General features: G+C 44.6%; 1 protein-coding gene across 3 annotated transcripts in view; it reads right to left on the bottom strand.

The window, feature by feature from the left end:
* Positions 1–17,456, bottom strand: part of RCL1 (RNA terminal phosphate cyclase like 1) — a 57,859-nt gene extending 40,403 nt beyond the window's left edge. The window contains exons 1-3 of one of the 3 annotated variants that reach the window (XM_077909263.1): positions 17,185–17,456; positions 3,009–3,080; positions 179–354 (exon numbers count right to left, since the gene is read on the bottom strand). In XM_077909263.1, the coding sequence (XP_077765389.1) occupies positions 179–354; positions 3,009–3,080; positions 17,185–17,320 (384 nt within the window). In that variant the 5' untranslated portion in view covers positions 17,321–17,456. Of the gene's footprint in view, positions 1–178; positions 355–3,008; positions 3,081–14,474; positions 14,624–17,184 lie in introns of those variants that run through there. The other 2 variants (XM_077909254.1, XM_077909270.1) reach the window with 2 other exon arrangements.
* Positions 17,457–20,633: the final 3,177 nt, after the last annotated feature.

Below are 20,633 nucleotides of genomic sequence, written 5' to 3'. Positions count from 1 at the left end.
ACTGAATCTAATGATTACAAGTCTTGGTTCATCTGCTTCCTAAAGTGATTAATGTCTAAATCTCAAGGTAAATAACAAAACAAAAACACTCGGCAATAAAACTGTGCTTTATCAGGAACTTGTTTCTCAAAAGCTGGGTTGCTGCAAGAAACAGAGCTACTCACTGCTCACTACTCACCGAAGGGTCAACCTGGTCATTGGTTACTCCTCGCAGAACGATTCTTAACGGGTGCTTCATAAATGGAGCCAGACAAAGAAGACTCTCCAGGTAGTAGCCAATGCTGCGAAGGACATTACAGTCATGTTCCACAGACCCACCGTACAGGAGGCCAGGCTGGTAATACAAGGTTGTTCCTTACACCGGAGGAAGGACAGCCACATTCAACAGAAAACAAAAAAAGCAAAAAAACAAAAACAAAAACAGAAAAAACACTTAGTGTCACAAAGTCAACAAAGGAAGTAAAACCCAAGGGGAAAGTCTGACAAGGGCATCCAAGAAGTTCAAAATGCCATTCCTAAGGGCCCACACTTCACTCCAAAAGCTGACTCATTACTGTCAAGCCCCTGTAACAATAATAAACTGTGAGTGTAATTTAATAAACAGCAATAAATTAAACCCCTCCCTAAGCAACTGAGTTGCCAAAGTCGTGGCAGGGCAGAGGAGAGATCCTAACAGGCGCTCTGGTCTACCAAGAGCACACTCTGCCTGCTGTGGGGGGCTTTACAAATGATGTGCTAAAATCATCATATCAGCAACCAGCTTCTCCCGGGCCCCTGAAATGAGATTTCCCCGTATACAGCACTCACCAACAGGATTCCTAGAGAAGGCAAGTACTTGATGGCACTTAATACTGTTAATAGTAGCTATTTTAATAGTAATGAGTGGAAAGATCTGAAACTATTAAATAGCTTTAGTGGAAACTCTATTATCTTTATTCAGTCTTTTGCATATTTGTATCATCCAGAAAGTTTCTTACTGGGTATACGTATTAGAGGAAAAGTAAAATATTCTAGATTATTAGGGGCAGGGGACACATAAATGGGTGAACAAGGGATTGTTGCTGCTCAAAATCTTTTGCTAATGTCTTCTGGCATAATTAACCAATAAATTTAACATTAGAGGAAAGTGATCTAGGCTCAGTCACTGAAAAGGAAAGCAATTCTTTGAAGTTTCATAAAATAAAAAAATTTGGAGTTTCATTAACAAAAGAAAAAAAAAAGACTGTATCATCACTAAATTCTGCAAATCTGTGCCTACAAATGAACCAAGTGAGAAACTGGCAGATCATTAGAATGAAGACTTCTCTGGTGGGGCAGGAAGTATGACATAGAAGCAGGATCATTTAAAATGTCTTACTTCCCAACTTAAGCTACAGATATGACCAGAAAATAATTATGAACCCTCTAAATCACCAAGAAAAATTGCTGGAAAAAAATGTTTTTAATTTAAAATTTTCTTTTAAATCTCCAGCAATTTCAAAGTAAGCCAAGGAGGACTCAAGGAATCATAGGTTGCAAAGGGCATCTGAAGTCTCATGCCTGAAACATGTTCTCTGTAGGATAGGCCCGAAAGCAGCTACAGATCGGGTCTCATGTGATGCAGGGGCCACTTATTAGGACAAACTTGTCATCTTTCTTAAGAGAGCCAAGTGAGAAAGTTCAGAGTTTTCTTTGTGGAATATATGTGCAAAGGTGAATACTTCATGGAGCCAGCCAGTGTTTACCATGGTTTCCCATACAATGTCCTGAAAAAGAGTTTCTAATAGCCAACAAACAGCTAAAAAACAACCTAAGTGTTTACCTGTAGGGAGCAGTTAAATAAATTATTGGGCATCCATACAATAGAATACTCTACTAGGCCCATGGAAATGTTGAGATGGATCTGCGTGTGCCTGGCAGGGAAAGTTCTTGGAGACGTCTGTGATAGTGAAGAAAAGCTGGCTGCAGAACAATCTGAAGAGCATGATGTTGCTGGAGGCTTGAGATATAGAAGTGCGCAAGGAAGCAAAGGCATATATAGGAGACAAGAGCACACACCTCAGGCTGTGACCACGGCTGCCCCTCAGGGAGAGGGAGGGAACAGGAGAAGAAACAGGTGAAGGGATTTTCACAACTTTTATATATACTTGAGCTTAATTTTTTTTTTTCTTTTTATTGAGAGGAGAAGAAAGAATGGATGCAGGGGGCAGGGCAGAGGAGCAGGAGACGAAGAGGGAAAGGATCCCAAGCAGACTCTGCACAGAGTATAGAGCCCAAATGTGGGGCTTGATCTCACAACCCCGAGATCATGACCTGAGCCAAAACCAAAAGTTGGGACACTCAACTGACTCGACCAAAAGTTAGGACACTCAACTGACTCAGCCACCCAAGTGTCCTGTGCTTCTTACTTTGAAGATAAAACTAAAAAAGTAAAATTCAGCACATATAACTACTTCACAGGGTTTGCTGTAAAATTTGACTGTGACAAAATAAAGACTTTGAAAAGTTGTGCAGAAATATTAGGTAAAAAAAAAAAATTAGGTATAAAGTATTTTTATTGTTGAAAAAGAGAAGGTGCTTGTTTGTTGATGTGACATTTCCAGCCTTCTAACTTCTTTAATTCAAGTGTACGCCCCTTACATCGGCAGATTTCACATACATTTCCACACACTGTATCACGGACAGGAAACTCGCCCTTTCCACATGATTATTTTTATAGGGTCAAAAGGCATGAGAGGGAAGCCTGGGTGGCTCAGTGGTTGGGCATCAGCCTTTGGCTCAGGGTGTGATCCCAGGTCTGGGGATCAAGTCCTACAACGGGCTTCCTGCGAGGAGCCTGCTTGCTTCTCCCTCTATCTATGTCTGCTTCTCCCTCTATCTATGTCTCTGCCTCTCTTTCTGCATCTTTCATGAATAAATAACTAAAATCTTTTAAAAAGGAGGGGGGCGAAGGAGAGGGGGCATGAGAAGTAGGAATGTTTAAGTAGAATATGTGGGTGCTTTCAGGAACGGTAAGAAAGAGAGCTTACCTGTTTGGTTTATTTCAATCCGAGAACCATTAGTTACTTTGTCCAACAGTCTTATGAAGCTGGCTTCAAAGTCTGTGAGGAAAAGAGAAAACAGATTGGCCTCATGCCAGGTCACCATTTCCAGAGTACATGCGTTATCCAGGAACTGCGGTGGAAGGTATGTGACTTCCTGCATCATGCCCAGGTTCTTGTTAGGACTGGGGTGGGACCACTGGCTGAGGAAACTAAAGCAGCTGAAAAGCACTGAGTAGCAGACATATGGTTAGTGGAACTATGAGAAACAATTCAGCTTTCATATTCCACAACAAACAACAACTCTACCAGCAATCTGATGGGGTATTAATTTCAGCAGCTTACCATCCATCAAGGCCTGCTCTTCTGACTTGAGGAGTGCAAATACAGGAGACAGCAGAAAGTGGGGAAGAGTCTGAAAGTCAATTTCTTATTTATTCCAGAATACCTAAGAGGGCAGATGCAATTGTGACTCCTCAGTCTCAGAAGCAGTAAGAGGTCACTGTCTCCCCTACTCAACACTGTCCCTTTTCTCTTCTTCTGCCACTTTACTCATCTAGAGCTATCTAACCAGTTCAGTTTTTAACTTCATTACAGAGGTGCTTGAATATGAAGTCATTATTACTACCTTCTTTTTAACACACGAAAAGAGACTGGAAGAAAAAACACCGAATGTTAACGAATGGATTTCTCTTCATGGTAGGACTTTATAGGAATTTAATTTTCTCGCTTAAATTCTCATGTATAAATTTGGATAGATGTTATCTAAAACATAAAAGCTGGTCATTATTTAGAAGAGCGGTGTGTAGGGAGGGAGGACATGGATTTTAAATGTAAAGTAAGAGAAGAGGAAGAGGGAGGACTCAGGCAGGAGACTATGTCCTGTGGCCTTCCTGAGTGGATCTCACTCACGTTCAGACAATCATGCTCACCTCCTCCCTCTCTGCCGTCAACCTCCTGCCCGTGAACAGGACAGGAAGACCAACTCTCCCACACCAAAAGCATAGTGACCACCTGGTAGTTTAGGCGGTTTCCACCCCTATAATAAACTAGCAGAATTTTTAAGCACAGACGCCAGCAGTCACTTGAGCTGATCCCAGAGGGCGAGCACAACTAAGCAATTCCCATCCACCCATCCTGTTATTTAACACTGCCCCACGCTTCTTGCCACGGTAGATGTTGCAATCTGTACAAAGAGCCTTAGGCTAGAAGTCAGAGAAGCTCCAATAAGTCCTGAAACAAGGAAGAACAGCTAATTCCAGCAGGGTGTGCATTGATGGTTACCTTACAGCCAGACAATCTCTCATTTAATCTGCAAAGCTCTTGACAGGGAGTGCCATTCCCATTTTATAGAAGGCTGAGGGGGATCCCTGGGTGGCTCAGCGGTTTAGCACCTGCCTTTGGCCCAGGGTGCGGTCCTGGAGTCCCGGGATCGAGTCCCACGTCGGGCTCCCGGCATGGAGCCTGCTTCTCCCTCTGCCTGTGTCTCTGCCTCTCTCTTTCTCTATGTCTATCATGAATAAATAAAAAATTTTAAAAATCTTAAAAAAAAAAAAAAAAGAAGGATGAGACCCGAGAATGAGGTTGGCCAGTGACCGAGCCAGGGGTTGAGGCCAAGTCTGGGCTTCTCCAGAGTCCACACTCCTAACCACATGACACTAGTTTGTCAAACTCAGTTTAATGCCTGAGTCAACTACCTCCTCTAGAAAATCACAGAACTTTTTAACTGCAGGCAGTGACCTACTGCAGGATCCTGCAGACCATTTAATGGGTCCCCAATCAACATTTATTTTTAGTGAAATTAGAACAGAATAAACGATGCCAGTTAACTGTACACAGGGCACTGTTTGTGAAACCTTCAAGTGTTTTATAATTATCTGTATGTGCACTTGGTTGTACTGTTAAGTAGCATCACAAAAGTTTGAAAAGAACTACAAAATTGTTTCCATGACCTCGCGATAAAGAATATTGTTTTTAAAAATTAGGTATGATGTAGACCACGGTGCCACTCTCCACCTGTATTTCCAGCACATACAATGTACTCTGCACAAAAAAAGGAAAGTCCTGATTAGCTCAAGTTCTTGAGGTGGCTAAGGGGGAGAGGAACAGATATTTATGAATAAAGTCCATGATTAAACTCCATAACTTTCACAGATGAGAGGGGGGAAAAAAAAAAAAGAAAGAAAGCATAACTTTTAGAACTTTTTTCTTCTGCAATTCACAGGGCCATTTAAGCATGAACACAGTTAAAAATGCCCAGCACAGGAACACGGGCAGGAACAGAATGGGCACATAAAGAGACCTCCAGGCTGGACCTAGTCACAGCAAACAGGTGATTCAGAAGCAGTACTTGAAAGAACCAAACACAGAGCTAGTTCCAGAGTCCTGGCAACAGTGAAGATACAGCTCCATCACGTGGTTATGAAAAAGATCTCAGGTTCACCTAATAATAGTAAGACGAATGTCCCCAAACTCATTAAGACAGATGTGTAGGATTCCCTACCCCTTCACTCCCCACACAGCCTCTTTGACTCTTCTTCCTCAGGACTGCTTATCTACAGAAGTTCAGATATCAAAAAACAGTAGGGGAAAATATCCAAAACTAGGCACAATTTTACTGCACTGTTTAGGAATACATAATTAGGTTATAAAGCTATAAAGACAATCTACACAAATACTGTACTGGTCAAGAAAGCGGCTACCAGCAGGGACACAGGAGGGAGTCATGACCAGAGAGGCCCCTAGGTGCAACAGTGACTATTTCTTGACTTGGACGGGGTCACACAGGTGTTCATTTTATAATCTTTTTTTTTTTTAATTTTTATTTATTTATGATAGTAACAGAGAGACAGAGAGAGAGAGAGAGGCAGAGACACAGGCAGAGGGAGAAGCAGGCTCCATGCACCGGGAGCCCGACGTGGGATTCGATCCCGGGTCTCCAGGATCGCGCCCTGGGCCAAAGGCAGGCGCCAAACTGCTGCGCCACCCAGGGATCCCCCATTTTATAATCTTTTAAGCACTACTTTAACATGTGCATTTTTTGTTTATTGTATTTAACATTTTCTAGAAGTTTATACTATATCTCAGAATTCTTTAAATATTGCCTCTGATACCTAAAGTGCTCCCCTTCTCAGTGAGCTCATTATTTCTTACAGGCAGCCTGTGACTATGTAGGACAGTGCCAATCATCGGTCTGGCCCATTCCTCACTAAGAAAGGCAAACTATGTCTCAAATGAGGGCAGTGAGGAAAAGAATACAAACTAAAGACCTACACTTTAAAACTAGGAGTAAATCTCAACCGATAATGGTTTCAACTTAAAAAGTATCATAACAATTTAAATATCTAGAAACATTAAGTGTGCGAAAATAAATTATGATGCATATATCTAATATAATATATGTCACATATAAATGTTAGATGTATATACATTGGATATATATCAGAACACTTTGCAGCCTTACAATTTTTTTAAAGATTTTATTTATTTATTCATGAGTGAGAGAGAGAGAAAGAGAGAGAGAGAGAGAGAGAGGCAGAGACAAAGGGAGTCCGATGTGGGACTCGATCCTGGGTCTCCAGGATCACGCCCTGGGCTGAAGACAGCGCTAAACCATTGAGCCACCTGGGCTGCCCCAACCTTACAATTAATGAGAATTTTCATATACTGATATTTAAGTCACCTCCATGGTATGTTGAGTGAAAAAAAAGTAAGATGCTGGGATCCCTGGGTGGCGCAGCGGTTTGGCGCCTGCCTTTGGCCCAGGGCGCAATCCTGGAGACCCGGGATCGAATCCCACGTCGGGCTCCCGGTGCATGGAGCCTGCTTCTCCCTCTGCCTGTGTCTCTGCCTCTCTCTCTCTCTATGACTATCATAAATAAATAAAAATTAAAAAAAAAAAAGTAAGATGCTGATGGCCATTTGTGTGAAAAAGGAAAAAGCGTATATGTATTTGCCTAATTATGAAAAAAAGAGCTCTGGGAAGAAACACAACAAACTAGTAACACTGGCTGCTTCATAGGAAAGGGAAGATGGGAAAGAGAGACACACTTTGTTAAACCCTTTTGCTCCCTCTGAATTTTACACAATCGTGTATGTTTTTTAAATACATAAAATTCAAATTAAAAAATACACATAAAGTTACTGTAACACAATTTAAATAGCCAACAAAACTGCTCTCATTAAATAGCCTGTGAAAGATCTTTATAATACTATACGGCCATTAAAAATATTTTAAAAGAATTATTTAATTACACGAGGAAATGCTCACATCAAGGAAATAACTTAAAAGTAATATACACAATGTGATTTCAAGTTCTTTAGAGAGGTACCTAAAATATAAGACAATGAGCCAGTAATATCTGAAACTAGAAATCATTCTTATCCTCATTAAATCCCAAAAGGTAGATATTACAAATACATACCCAATTCTCAGAAAAAATTAAAAGGTATCTGTTGGGCTGGCAAGACTGGGGACCTCAAAATGGCCACTCTACCTTCATCTTCCCGCCAAAACTCTTTATAAACCCCCCTGAGGTTTGCCTGGGCACGACTTCCCTGACTCGACTTCCCCAACTCGACTTCCCTGACTCGGGCCTCTTCTCCAAGTCACGGAACCTTGCCAGGAGCGCTCCCCATTAAAGCACTCTCGAACCTACCGCCTGGCTCTGCTGTCTTTTTCTCCGTTGATCATTAAAAGAAAACCTAACAGTACCCATTCACTTGGAAATATGCATAAAATATATACATTTTTTATATATAATATGTAACTACAGATGTGATTAATAAATTATATTTTAACTGAAAGAAACATATAACATCTTTCCTAAATTGTCAGCACAGGAAGAAAAAAAACTACAGAACATGCTCAAATATTTTAAGCAGAAACATCACTTTACCAGACTACACAACAGTCAACAACAACAACAACAACAAAAAAATTACCACTCTGAATACCTTAGTAATTAAAAAAACAAAAGCAAGGGCAGCCCGGGTGGCTCAGCTGTTTAGGGCCTGCCTTGGGCCCAGGGTGTGAGCCTGGAGACCCGGGATGGAGTCCCACATCGGGCTCCCTGCATGGAGCCTGCTTCTCCCTCTGCCTGTGTCTCTGCCTCTCTCTCTCTCTCTCTCTCTCTCTCTCTCTGTGTCTCTCATTAATAATAAATAGATAAATAATCTTAAAAAAAAAAAAGCAAGAGCAAAATGAACTGAGATTTTAGAAATGGAACTGAATTATAAGCCAAAAAGTAAATGAAAAAAATCACAAAAGAGATTTTAAAAATGGAAAATTGAGCAGAGGCAGCCCTGGTGGCGCAGCAGTTTAGCGCCGCCTGCCGCCCAGGGCGTGATCCTGGAGACCCCGGATCAAGTCCCACGTCAGGCTCCCTGCATGGTGCCTGCTTCTCCCTCGGCCTGTGTCTCTGCCTCTATTTCTAGCTGTGTCTCTATGAATAAATAAATAAAATCTTTAAAAGAGATAAAAATAAAATAAAATTATAAATGTAAAAAAAAGGAAAATACAGCAGAAAAAAATCAAGCTATTAAAAATACAATACAGATCAATAGTTTCATTCATTTGTAAGAGGAAAGAAAATGTGAGTTAATAATAAATAATAAAAAATAATATAATTAATAAAAGATATTTGAGCTTTGGGTCACCTGGGTGGCTCAATCAGTTGGGATCCACCTCCGGATCTGCCTTTGTGTCTGCCTTCCACTCAGGTCCTGATCCTAGGAGCCCTACATCGGGCTCCCTGCTCAGTGGGGAGTCTGCTTCTGCCTCTGCCCCTCCCTTCCACTCAAGATCTCTCTCTGGCTCAGTCTCTCTCTGATCTCAAATAAATAAAATCTTTTTTAAAAAAGGGACACCTGGGTGGCTCAGCAGTTGAGCGTCTACCTTCGGCTCAGGGCCTGATAGCACAGTCCTGGGATAGAGTCCCACATCAGGCTTCCTGCATGGAGCCTGCTTCTCCCTCTGCCTCTCTCTCTCTCTCTTCCTGTGTCTTTCATGGGTGAATAAATAAAATCTTAAAAAAAAAGGGCGGGGGGATCCCTGGGTGGCGCAGCGGTTTAGTGCCTGTCTTTGGCCCAGGGCGTGATCCTGGAGACCTGGGATCGAATCCCACGTCGGGCTCCCGGTGCATGGAGCCTGCTTCTCCCTCTGCCTATGTCTCTGCCTCTCTCTCTCTCTCTCCCTCTCTCTCTGTGTGACTATCATAAATAAATAAAAATTAAAAAAAAAATCAAGGGGTGCCTGTGTGGCTGTCAACTGAGCGACCAACTCTTGGTTTGGGCTAAGGTGCTAATAATCTAGGTTCCTGAGATTGAGTCACCATGGGCTCCACACGTAGGAGTGTGCTTGAGATTTTCTCCCTCTGCAACCTCCCCTCTCTCAAATCTCCACTGCCGCGCATGCTCTCTCAAATGAATAAATAAATCTTTAAAAAAATAATAAATAAATAAAAATCAAGTTAAAAGAAAGAGTACCTTAAAATATATAACAGAAGCAAAGAAATTCAATCATTTCTCCAATCTGCCATACTAGAAATGCTATTAAATATATCTCAAAAAAAAAAAAAAAAAAAAGAAGGTGTCAATAGAAGGAAGAAGTAGCAATTAAGGGAAAATATATCTTACCAACAAAGCAAGACGGTTTCACATACTTTGATCTGACCCCACATTTTAAAAAAAGCATAGTCTTTGACCCAGCAATTCCACATCTAGAACTCTATCCTGCAGGAACAGAAGTATGCTAGGATACATGTACCAAAACTTTTACTGCTGCTTTATTTATAATAACAAACAATGAAGATTACTTTTTTGGTCCCATGCGTTCAAATGTTCCTAGATATTTTGTTGTGCTTATATAAAAACCTATAAAAAATAAAATCAACAAAGGGAAATTTAATTCTCTGATTTATGCTGTAAAGAACTCTCAAAACTTAAGCATAAAAACAATCCTAGAGGGCAATGAAAAAAGACATCAGAGGCGGTGCAGACTGCAAATAGTCAACAGGAGTCAGGAAGGATGTGGACTATCATCAGCCATTAGGAATATGCAAATTCAACAGGACAGTACTACCAGGATGGCTAAGGGGTTTGGAGAAACTGTGAGCCCATCGGCCGCAGGTGCAAGGAGGAGCCTGGGTGCAGCACAAGGCACAGAGATACCCCCTAGCCTAGGGACCAGTCCCTCTTGGAGTCCTTCCTCCCACCTCCTCATCGTGTGCACCCCTTCTCCGGCTCCTCCTGTGTGGGCCACCGGCTCAGGCTGAGAGCCGCCTCTCCCAGCTGTGGGCTGTAGGCCGTGGGCCGTGAGCCCTGTCCCCCTCTTCTCTTCTGTCCTCTCCTGGGGGTATAGGAGGGCACCCCAGAGTTTCCTGATCCTCTGAAACCAGGTCACACTCACTGGTGTTCTAGTGGGAGTTCACCACTTCCTCCTGTCAGTGGCCTTCACATCAATAGCATCACCCATCCCTGGCGACAACTAAGGAGATTTTAGCGCGTTCCCCCCAAATCCGAGACCATCAGGTTCTACAAGACAGTGTGATCAAGATGGGACTTTTCCAACATGTGACCTCTGGTGTGGACATGGGCGTGTAAATGACCTTCAGCTGCTGCCTCTTAGCCAACAACCTTTGGGGAACGGCCAGAAAGAGCCCAGCAGATATCTGCAGCTGGTCTGAGGGCCAGAGGCCAGGAAGGTGCCTCAGTACCACCAGATGCACAGGCTCAGCCAAGTTATGAAAATGCTTATCTTATTAGAAGTAACACATTTTAAAACCCTTGGGGAAAACACCAAATGCTGGCAAGGGTATAGAGAACCTGAATCACTTGGCATTGCTGGTGGGAATATAAAATGGTAAGGCCATACTGGAAAACACTTTGACAGTTTCTTAAGTATGTAAACTACCATACAGCCCAGCGACTATACTCCTGGGCATTTATCCCAGGCAGAGACTTCTGTTCACATAAAAGCATGTACACAAATGTTTATAGCAGCTTTATTCATAAACGGTCAAAAAACTGGACACAATCTAGATGTCTTTCAACAGGTGAATGGTTAAAAAAAACACAACCCTGTAATACTTTCATATCATGGAATAGTGTACAGCAATAAAAAGAAACAAACCTGAAAAAAACAACAACTTAAATCTCTGAAGAATCATGCTGAGTGAAAAAAGTCCACCACAGAAGGTTACTTGCTGTATGATTCTACTTATATAACGTTCTTCAAATGACAAAATCACAGGACTGGAAAACAGACTGGTGACTGCCAAAGGTTAAGAGTTAGTGGGGTAAGGAGGAAGATGGTGTGGCTGAGAACCTGAGGAATCCTTGTGGTAATGGAAATGCTCATTACCTTCACTCTTACCCCTGTCGATTTCCTGGCTGTAATATTGTACTATAGTTTTCCAGATGTTCCATGTGGAGAAAATTGGGTGAACTGCAGACAGGATCTCTCAGTACTATTTATTACAACTGCATGTGAATCCACAACTATCTCAAAATTAAAAGTTTAGTTTAAAAAAAAAAAAAAAAAGATGGCACACAGTTCCATCTGGAATAGCATTTACAGCTTCCAAGCAACAGCAGATCTGAGAGCAGACAATTAGGATTCCTGGCATCTGTCTTTCAAAAATGAGTATCTCATTTTGGGCACCCAATAATCAACATGTGGCAGCAAACTAACAGTCAACAGAGGCACAAGAGGGCGTGTTCCCAATCAACCACACAATATTCGATCTACTATCATTATTAGAGTCCTCAGGCTTGTCCAAGTCTAGTTACTGATCAGTAACTCTGAGTCTCAGACCATACTAAAATAAAATACAGGTGCATCCTTGCAGTATAATAAGAAATGTAATTTGGTCTTTGTCCCTGATTCCTGACACAGAGCTCCTAAAACCCTTGGAAGTTCCAAAATAATAAGTGTCTCTTAAAATTTATTCATAAGGAGCCTCTTTTGAATTTATGCTGATGAGGTGACTCAGGATGGGGCTGGTCAACAGAAAGACCCAAGTGGTTAAAGAGTTGGAACTTTCAGCCCCATCCACTGACCCTGAAGGAAGGAGAGGTTGCCTGGAGATCAAACCTCATTAAAACTTGCATAAGGAGAGGACTTCCAGGCCAGTGAATGAACCACGTGCTGGAAGGGTGGCATGCCCTGGTTCCAGAGGGCAGAAGGACCCTTCAGGACCTGGCCCTATATACCTCATCTGTGTGTGTTCAGCTATATCCTTTATAATATCCTGTATAATAAACTCAGCTTTGTGAGCCACTCTAGCAAATTATTAGACCCAAGGAGGTTCCGTGAGAACCCCCGATTTATATAACCACTTGGTCACAAGTACAAGTACCCTGAACCTGAGATTGGGACTTGTGACTGGCATCAGAAGCGGGCCTGAGAACCTTACCCTGTGGGATCTGCTGTCATCTCCAAGTAGACAGCATCAGAATTGAGTTCAATCTGTACTACACCCCATTGATGCCCACTGAGAATTGGAGAATTGCTTTGTAGGGGGAAAACCCCATCCATCTCGTGTCAGACCCATTGAGAGTAGAGGAGGAAAACAGTCTTCTCTTACAGTTCTCCTTCTAGAAGATGCAATTTATGAACAGCAGATTTAGCCCCCATACAGTTTACCAAGCAATGTTTTCCTTTCAAAGGACCTCTGTGTAGCATGTTTCTTCAACATATTTTAAGGCATTCTTTTGATTAAAACTCCAGTTAGCCCTCCCTTCTCAGAACCTCAACTGCTTACGCTGTGTGCAGCCCTCCCGTGGGTTCCCATCACTCCTCTCTCCCATTTCACAGGGTAAGACAGTGAGGCTCAGTCATGGGACTGGCTCAGAGATGCAGGGAGTAGCGCCGCGGCCTAACTACGATATCAGTGCTCCTGCCTCAGTCCATCTTTCCCTATTCCCGTTTTAAACGATTCTCATGGAATTCCTTCCATCTGGACCTCATCTTACCCATGAACTGTGATCTCAACTTAACCCAACAAGACACAGCCCCTATGAAATCCAGAGCCCCACGCTGCGTACGGCTGCTGTCCGTGGTGACAAGCAACAGACAAGTGCATCATACAGTTAAATGGGAGAAGCAGCCCTCCAGGCGGGAGCTGACCACAGCCTCCTTCCAGCTCTGTCACCCTGCAGACTTGAACTTGGCCAGCTATCTTACCCAACTATGCCTTGGCTTTCTACCTGCAGGAGCACAGCAGTAAAACAAAGTATGTACTTCCTCCTCACTAACAGCAAGAGTAGAATGGAACATAATTGTTCATGTTTCTCAGAATGAAGCAGAAATTATACATGGTTGTATAATTAATAAAAATCATTCCAGGATCATTTTTCTTTGGGGTTCAAATTCTTCTCATCATATACAATCTATCAGCGTTGGAAGGGGGTGGTTTTATTTAAGAGATTAGCTCGTTTGCTTGAAGCCACAGAGTTTGGCTTGGGTCTCATCCCCTTCTGAATCCCCATGCAGCTTTCTGGGTCCACATGCTGCTATTCCCAACCATTGGAGATATGGGGAAAAGAAAAGGCATAATAATTCAATCTCATATGCCCAGGGTTTTAACAACCACAGTGTTGACATTTTGGACAGAAGTATTTTTTGTGTGAGGAAGTTGTCTGGTGCAGCTCAGGATGTTTAATGGTATCCCTGGGCTCTGCCCACAAGGTGCCAGGAGCAGCCTCCCAGTTGTGACAACCAAAAACACCTCCAAAAACTGCCAACTGTCCCCCTGGGGAACAAAACTGCACTGGTTGAAAACCACTACATTATACATAATACACATCAATATTTGGAAGCCATCACCCAAGAGGAAAACTTAGGCTGAAAAAAAGAGGACAAAAAAAAGGCATAATTCTCTTTAAATATGTGAAAAGTTTCCATATAGAAGCAGGAACAGATTTCAGATGCCAGAGACCAGAACTATACTCTGTAAGTAGATTATATTATAAAACCAGCTAACTTTTTTTGTAATTGATCTTTTTACATTAGAGAGAGACCGTGCACAAGTGGGGGCAGGGGGTTGGGGGACAGACTCCCTGCTGAGCACGAGCTCAATCTCAGAACCTTGAGATCATGACCTAAGCTGAAACCAAGAGCCAGACATTTCACCAACTGAGCCACCCAGGTGCGCCCAAACCAGCTAACATTTATTTTCCCTACATGCCTGGAAGTCCTGTGCACTTTATTTCATCTAATCTTTACAATAACCCGTTAAGTTGGTAATGCTGGCCTCACTTTACCAATGAAAAAACTGAGGCTCAGAAATGTTAAAGAATTTGCCCCAGGTCCAAGAGCTGACAGCATATGCAGAGCCAGGACTCAACCCAAGGTCTAACTCTGAGACCAAGCTCATAACCACCAAGCTACTACAACCACAACAAATTAAGGATTTTACCTCAACATAATAAATAAAGAACTCTATGACTTACAAGTGGTTCCTTTCACCAACAGTGATTCTGGCAGCCACCATCATATCTGTCCAGACCAGAAGCAGATCAAGAAAGTCTTCCTCCATGACCCCCAGGGAGGCCTCTGCCCTGACTTCGCTGAGTCCCTTTACCACATTCAGCTCTTCCTACTTCATGTTACTCAAGCTACTCTCTCAAGCACTTCCTACTGAGAAAGCTCCCCCAGAGTGGGGCAACCAGCTCCTCATGTTTATGTTCCCACAAGGCCTTGCACAGTGGGCTCAGTAACCTTTCCTGAACCGCTGCCCCTGAGGCAAAAGGCCTCCACCACCCACCCCCAGCCCACGATTAGATTCAGCAAGCACCTTCCAGAGACACAGTTTTTTACTTAAACTGAAGATTTTATTGGCTGTGCTCTGAAGTTTTTTCCAATTCTCAGAATCTGAGAAGAAAGAGTCAGAAAGGGAGAGATGACTGGCAACATAGCCCGCTGGCTACATCTTCAATCAAACTACCAAGGACTCACCTGACTATGACGGTAGATCATGTTTCAGGGGCTACACATTATTTATATACATAAACACGTACATGTGGGTATATATATGTGTATATACACATACGTGTGGGTATCTATGAGTGCATATATATGTGTATATAAATGTATATATACACATATTTATATATTTATATATACATTTACTTATATATGTGTGTACATATATATATACATATACACACATATACATACACAACACATTTCAGCTCGCTCTTAAAGAAGTTTAAGCAAACATCTATGAGATTTCTGAGGACCTGAAACCAGCACAAAGAGACCTAAATCAGGAGTCTCTTTTCTTTTCCCTTGGTATATTAAAAACGTAAGGCAAATAATGCTCTACATACAGCTTCCCATAAAATACCAACACATCTGCCAACAAGTACTACCTCCCCCAAGCAGTGGAGCCTGGCATCCTTTCAGGAAAGCGCCAGTGGCCAAGCCCTGTCGGAAGAAATGAGAGTTTGTGTGTATGGTGTGTATGGCAGTTGAAGAGATGTCCATAAACCGGGGGTGGGGCCATCCTTTGGAATATTAAATATTAGTTTGGATGCCACCTGTCAAAAGACAAACACTAAAATATATCTTTACAAGTACTGTATTTCCCATAGAAATGCTAGATTTCCAGGCCAAAGTACTTCTATTCCTATTAAAAAAAAAAAAAACAACCCACCAACTATGTCCACTGTTCACAGTAGAAGCCTGTCTTCTTATCATATCCAGCTCACAGCAAGTTCTCTAAACTGGAAGTAAAGGGGAGGGCTGGCTGAGAATGCCACAGAGTAGAGCAATCAAGCAACTGTTTTGCCCAAACAGTCTCAAAATAAGGACAGCAGATGTTGAGGAAAACACCTGCAGAAACCCTGCTGGGGGTCCCCCCTCCTTCAGTGCTTCTGAACAGTAAGAGAGAAGAATCATGTACTAAACTAATACAAGCCCTTCCCACTATCAGCAAGTGTGGAGGGTCTTCTGGTTCTTTTTTTCCTAACCTTGTATCTCCATCAATGACATGGCATTTTCTCTTTACAGGCAACCAATTACCATTCAGGAGAGGCAGAAATGTAGCCTTCCAGAACAGGCATTCAGACGGATGATGAAATGGGCCGGCCACCTCCAACCCAAGTCTGGGTGCCAAAGTAAGCACTGCAACAGGACCGACAAAGCTTCCAAGACCAACCACAAACCCTCTCCTTCAATTTGCAGATGGATTTTTCCTTTTTTCCTTTGAGTGAATCTCCCAATTTGAGATAACCAGACAGAAGCTTTCAAATGCATGTGTCTTAGTCCAGGAAAACAGTTGAAAACGGGCACCACTTAACTTGATGTGAGTTTAAAACAGGGCGTATTTTGGGGAACCTGGGTGGCTCAATGGTTGAGCATCTGCCTTCGCTCAGGTCATGATCCACGGGGTCCTGGGATGGAGGGAGCCTGCTTCTCCCTCTGCCTGTGTCTCTGCCTCTCTCCTCTCTGTGTCTCTCATGAATAAATAAGTCAATCCTTTAAGAAAATGAAAATAAATAAAATAGGGCCCATTTTTTCATCAATACACCTTTATCGGGCAAAAAAGGGGGTGGGGCTTGGAAACCTATAGTTTAACGCTTGTCAAAAAAAAAAAAAGGAAAAATTAGCACAAAGCTTCTAACCTGCGCACACCCCAATTACGGCTAAAAACAAACATAGAATTTAAATTTTTTTCTTTGATCCACACCCAAGGAGGGGTGCGAGGGCAGCTGAGGGATCGTGACGACTGGGTCAGCCGACAAACGAGGGGGCAGCTGCTTCTGAGACGTGTTTTGGGACAGGACACGGAACCAACCAGCGGCACTTCTCTCTGCAAACCTCTCTCCTCCTTCTATCTGCCCCATCACCACATTTCGGTCCAGCACTGCCTTGATCCTGAGAAGCTCGCAGCGACAGCAGGAGGGACCTAAGGCGGGCGAGGGGGCGATGCCTGGGATGTGCTGCAACACGTAGCGCTGGAAAACGTGGAGCTGTTTACTAGCAGCGCCCGGGAGCCGCCAGCCTGCGCGCGGCGAGCACACCCCCCGGGCCCGACCCCGCCTTCCCCCCAAGCCCGGGCGCGCTCGGCCTCCCCGCAGCGCCCCGGGACGCGCAGGCTCCCCGCGCGCCGCCCCCCCGCCCCCCCGCGGCCCCCGCGGCCGCCCCGCCGCCACGTACCTCGGAGGCCCGGGTTATCGTCTCTGGCCCGAATCCTTCGGATTTTGACGGGGCGCCCGCTCAGGGTGGACAGGACCAGCCGCTGGCGCAAGAAGTTGCAGCCCGCGTAGCTGAGGGAGTGCGCCTGGGTCGCCATGTGCGCGCCCTCCGCCAAGGTGCGGGCGGCCGGGGCGCGGCGACTTTGGACGGGCGCGGGGATCGCGACCCCGGCGGCGGCGGCGACGGAGGCGGCGGTGACCCGGGCGCTCGAGCGGAGCCCGCAGCCCCCGGCGCGTCCACGTGGTTTGGAACAGGAAGACAGAGAGACGAGACACCGGGTCAGAGGGGAGAGGGGCGGAGTCGGGGCCCGTCTCCCCGCCTCCCCACCCGGCCGGGGGAGGCTCCCGCACCGGGTCTCGCTGCTATTGGTCCGCGCAGGGTCAGGGCGGTGCCCGTGCGGCGCTGCCATTGGCCTGCGCTGGAGCTGGGCGGTGCCCGGGCCGCGCTGCCATTGGTCCGCACTGGAGAGGGGCGGTGCTCGGGCCCCGGCAACAGCGCGCGGCGGGAGGGAGCGCGTGCGGCGCGGGGGGGCGGGGGGCAGCCTGGGAGCCGAGCGCGGGAGCTCGCCTTCCTCGGCAGTCTCCGTGCAGTGCCTCCGCCCGCGCCGCGGCCCGCGGACGCGACCGGCTGGGGCTGGGTGCCTATTACCCTCGGTGCTAACGGCAAGCCCTGGATGTGGATGGTATTACCTCCCCCGCCTTTTTCCTGATGGAGACGACGATGGGTTTGGCGCGCTTACCCTGTTGCGGTCTCGGCGCTGTCCCCGCGCTCCCCGCTGTAGCCCGGCGAGATGCACGCGTTCCCTACTGACACGTGAGGACAGACAGGAGGAACACTGATTGCAAAGGTGGCAGTGGCCCCATGCATGGGGACCGGGGTCTGATGATACCAGGCCATTGCTTACTGTTATGAGACACCAAGATGTGCCCCTTTGACATCCGCCCGTTTACATGCACTGCGCTTCTTGCCAAGTCAGTGCCTCGCGTGCCTCATGCCTCAAAATGGGCAGTTGTGATAACTTCGCACATATATACACAGACTCTGCTTTTTCTCTCTTTCCTGTCCTTTAATCCTGCACACCAACATCTTCCCAAAGATTGTACTTTGTCTCTCCTCTGCTCAAAAACCTTCAGAGATCCGCATTTATCAAATGACTACAAACTTATGAATCCAGTATCGTAAAAACATGGGTTTGCAACCGTTCTTGGACAATGTCACCAGATCCTGAGTTCCAGAACATTGAGGGGGCAGGGGGCAGTGATCTGCAAGGCTGGGAGCTTGAGTAAGATTAACCAAGGTGGCAAGCCTTGTGTGACTAAGATTCAGTTAGAAGGAACCACAGGGGAGGTCTGCACATAGGGTGACAGGTTATTAGTTTTGATGTTTATTGAGGGAGATGGGTAGTTCACTGATATTATTGCCATTTCTTAAAACTGCCTTTCAGGAAATTGGCAGTGGATATTAAAAGCTTCCGGACCTCTGAGAGCCCCCCTCCAACCCAATGGAGTGTGCCAAAGCAGAAACAGGCACCATCAGGCCAGGAGTGGATTTCTTTGTGCATCACCTCATTTTAATTACTCAACAGCCTATACTCTGTAGCAAAACTTGTGGGTGCCCTGTTTTATATCCCTTAAACTCTTCCCATTTTCAATGCAAACCTGCTAATTTTCCTCCAGCAGCACTTGTATCTCTTCGTCTGAGGGTTTTCCCACTTGCATGGAGCCCAGCAGACCAAAGGTGCTGAGGAATTAATGTTCCCCAGAGTCGTCAACCAATGACTGATGGGAGTTGATGTATAAATGTCTCCAGCTCTTCAACTCTTGGATGAGATAGCTCTGTGATGTGGATTATACAGTGTTTCCACAGGGTTCCCTAAGAGATTTTAAGCTCCAGCTGCCCACAGTGGTAACTTGCTTAAGTAACTTTTACCAGCTTCCTTCCTCTTCCTCTGCCCCCACACACCTCCAAACTCCTTTTTTTTTTTTAATGTATTTATTTAGAGAAAGAGAAAGTGTGAGGGAGGGGGGAAAGGGAGAGGGACAGAGAATCTCCAGCAGACTCTCCATTGAGCACAGAGCCTGACTCAGGGCTCGAACTCAGGACTCTAAGGTCATGGCCTGAGCCGAAATCAAGAGCTGGATGCTTAACCAACTGAGCCACCCAGGCTCCTCTTCTCAGCTCCCTTCTGATATTTCCTGGGATTAATTCCCAAATAAACTACTTTCACTCAAATTATTGCCCCAGAGTCTTCTTCTAGGCAACCCCAAAATAAGTCCTGATTTCTAAAATTTGAGAACTGAAGTTCAGAGAGAATAAATGACCTGCTTGAAGTGACATAGCTAATAAATGACAACCAAAATAGAAACTCCATCTGCCTGCCTGCCTGCCCTTCTCCCTCTCCACCTCCCTCTCTCTTAAATCCTATATCTTTGGAACACTGAATCTCCAATAAAAAGCCTGGCTACTATGGAGCCGCCATGCCAGAGAGACCACACAAAGAGAGTGTCAACTATTTTAGCTGCTGGCTAGCATCAACCACTATAGATGTGGCAGTGATGGAGCCTTCAAGTGATCCCAGTTCCCAGCCAGCCTCTGCCCAGTGTTTGGAGCCACTCTGGCTGACACCATTTGGAGCACAGATAAACTGTCCTCACTGAGCCCTGCCCAAACTGCATATTCCTGAGCTAAATAAGTGATTGTTACAGTTTTAAGCTATGGACTACACGGTAACGGACAACTAACACTACAAGTCCCTGAATCCCATTTTCTATATAATTCTAGGTTAGCAAACCACAGGAAACATCTTGTATGAGATTTGGAAGACAAAATTGAAGTCATAGCCACATTGTTGATGTTTGAAAGGTTGCTACAGGGTACCAGGCTGTCTTGCAGCTCACACACTTAGAGATGTTGACCGTCCTTATTGGGCTAGGGCCATAATTGGGCGCATAGCCCCTCCAGTTCTCACTTGACCCTGCTTTAGCAACTCCAACTGCTGGGCCACTTGTGCATTTACCTTCATGATGAAGAACACCATCCTCTGCTGGTCACACACATCACTGAAGTTGGATGCTTTGCAGGCAGTGAGAGATTGAAGCAGGTTCCAAAACATCCTACTGACTTGGGGTTCCATCAGCAGGCACAACAGCCTCACAGACTGTGAAATCAACCCCACAATTAATTGCATCAGGTCAAATCCCTAAAGGTGAGACTAAGGCTCTCTTCTCTGCTAAAGATGTTACATACATAATCTTATTTGGTCCTCACCCCAACTAGCTCCAAAGTTGGATTATGAGTATATAAAAGTTTATGATACAATTGTCTCTACCTTCATTTATATTTGGAATTATCCATTACAAACTTTTCATAGATTTTTCTTTCACCCTAAATGATAAATGACATATATCTTG

This window comes from Canis aureus, chromosome 1, assembly GCF_053574225.1.
Source record: "Canis aureus isolate CA01 chromosome 1, VMU_Caureus_v.1.0, whole genome shotgun sequence".
In the NCBI taxonomy this organism is placed as follows: Eukaryota; Metazoa; Chordata; class Mammalia; order Carnivora; family Canidae; genus Canis; species Canis aureus.
This window is presented reverse-complemented; position numbering and strand designations above follow the sequence as displayed.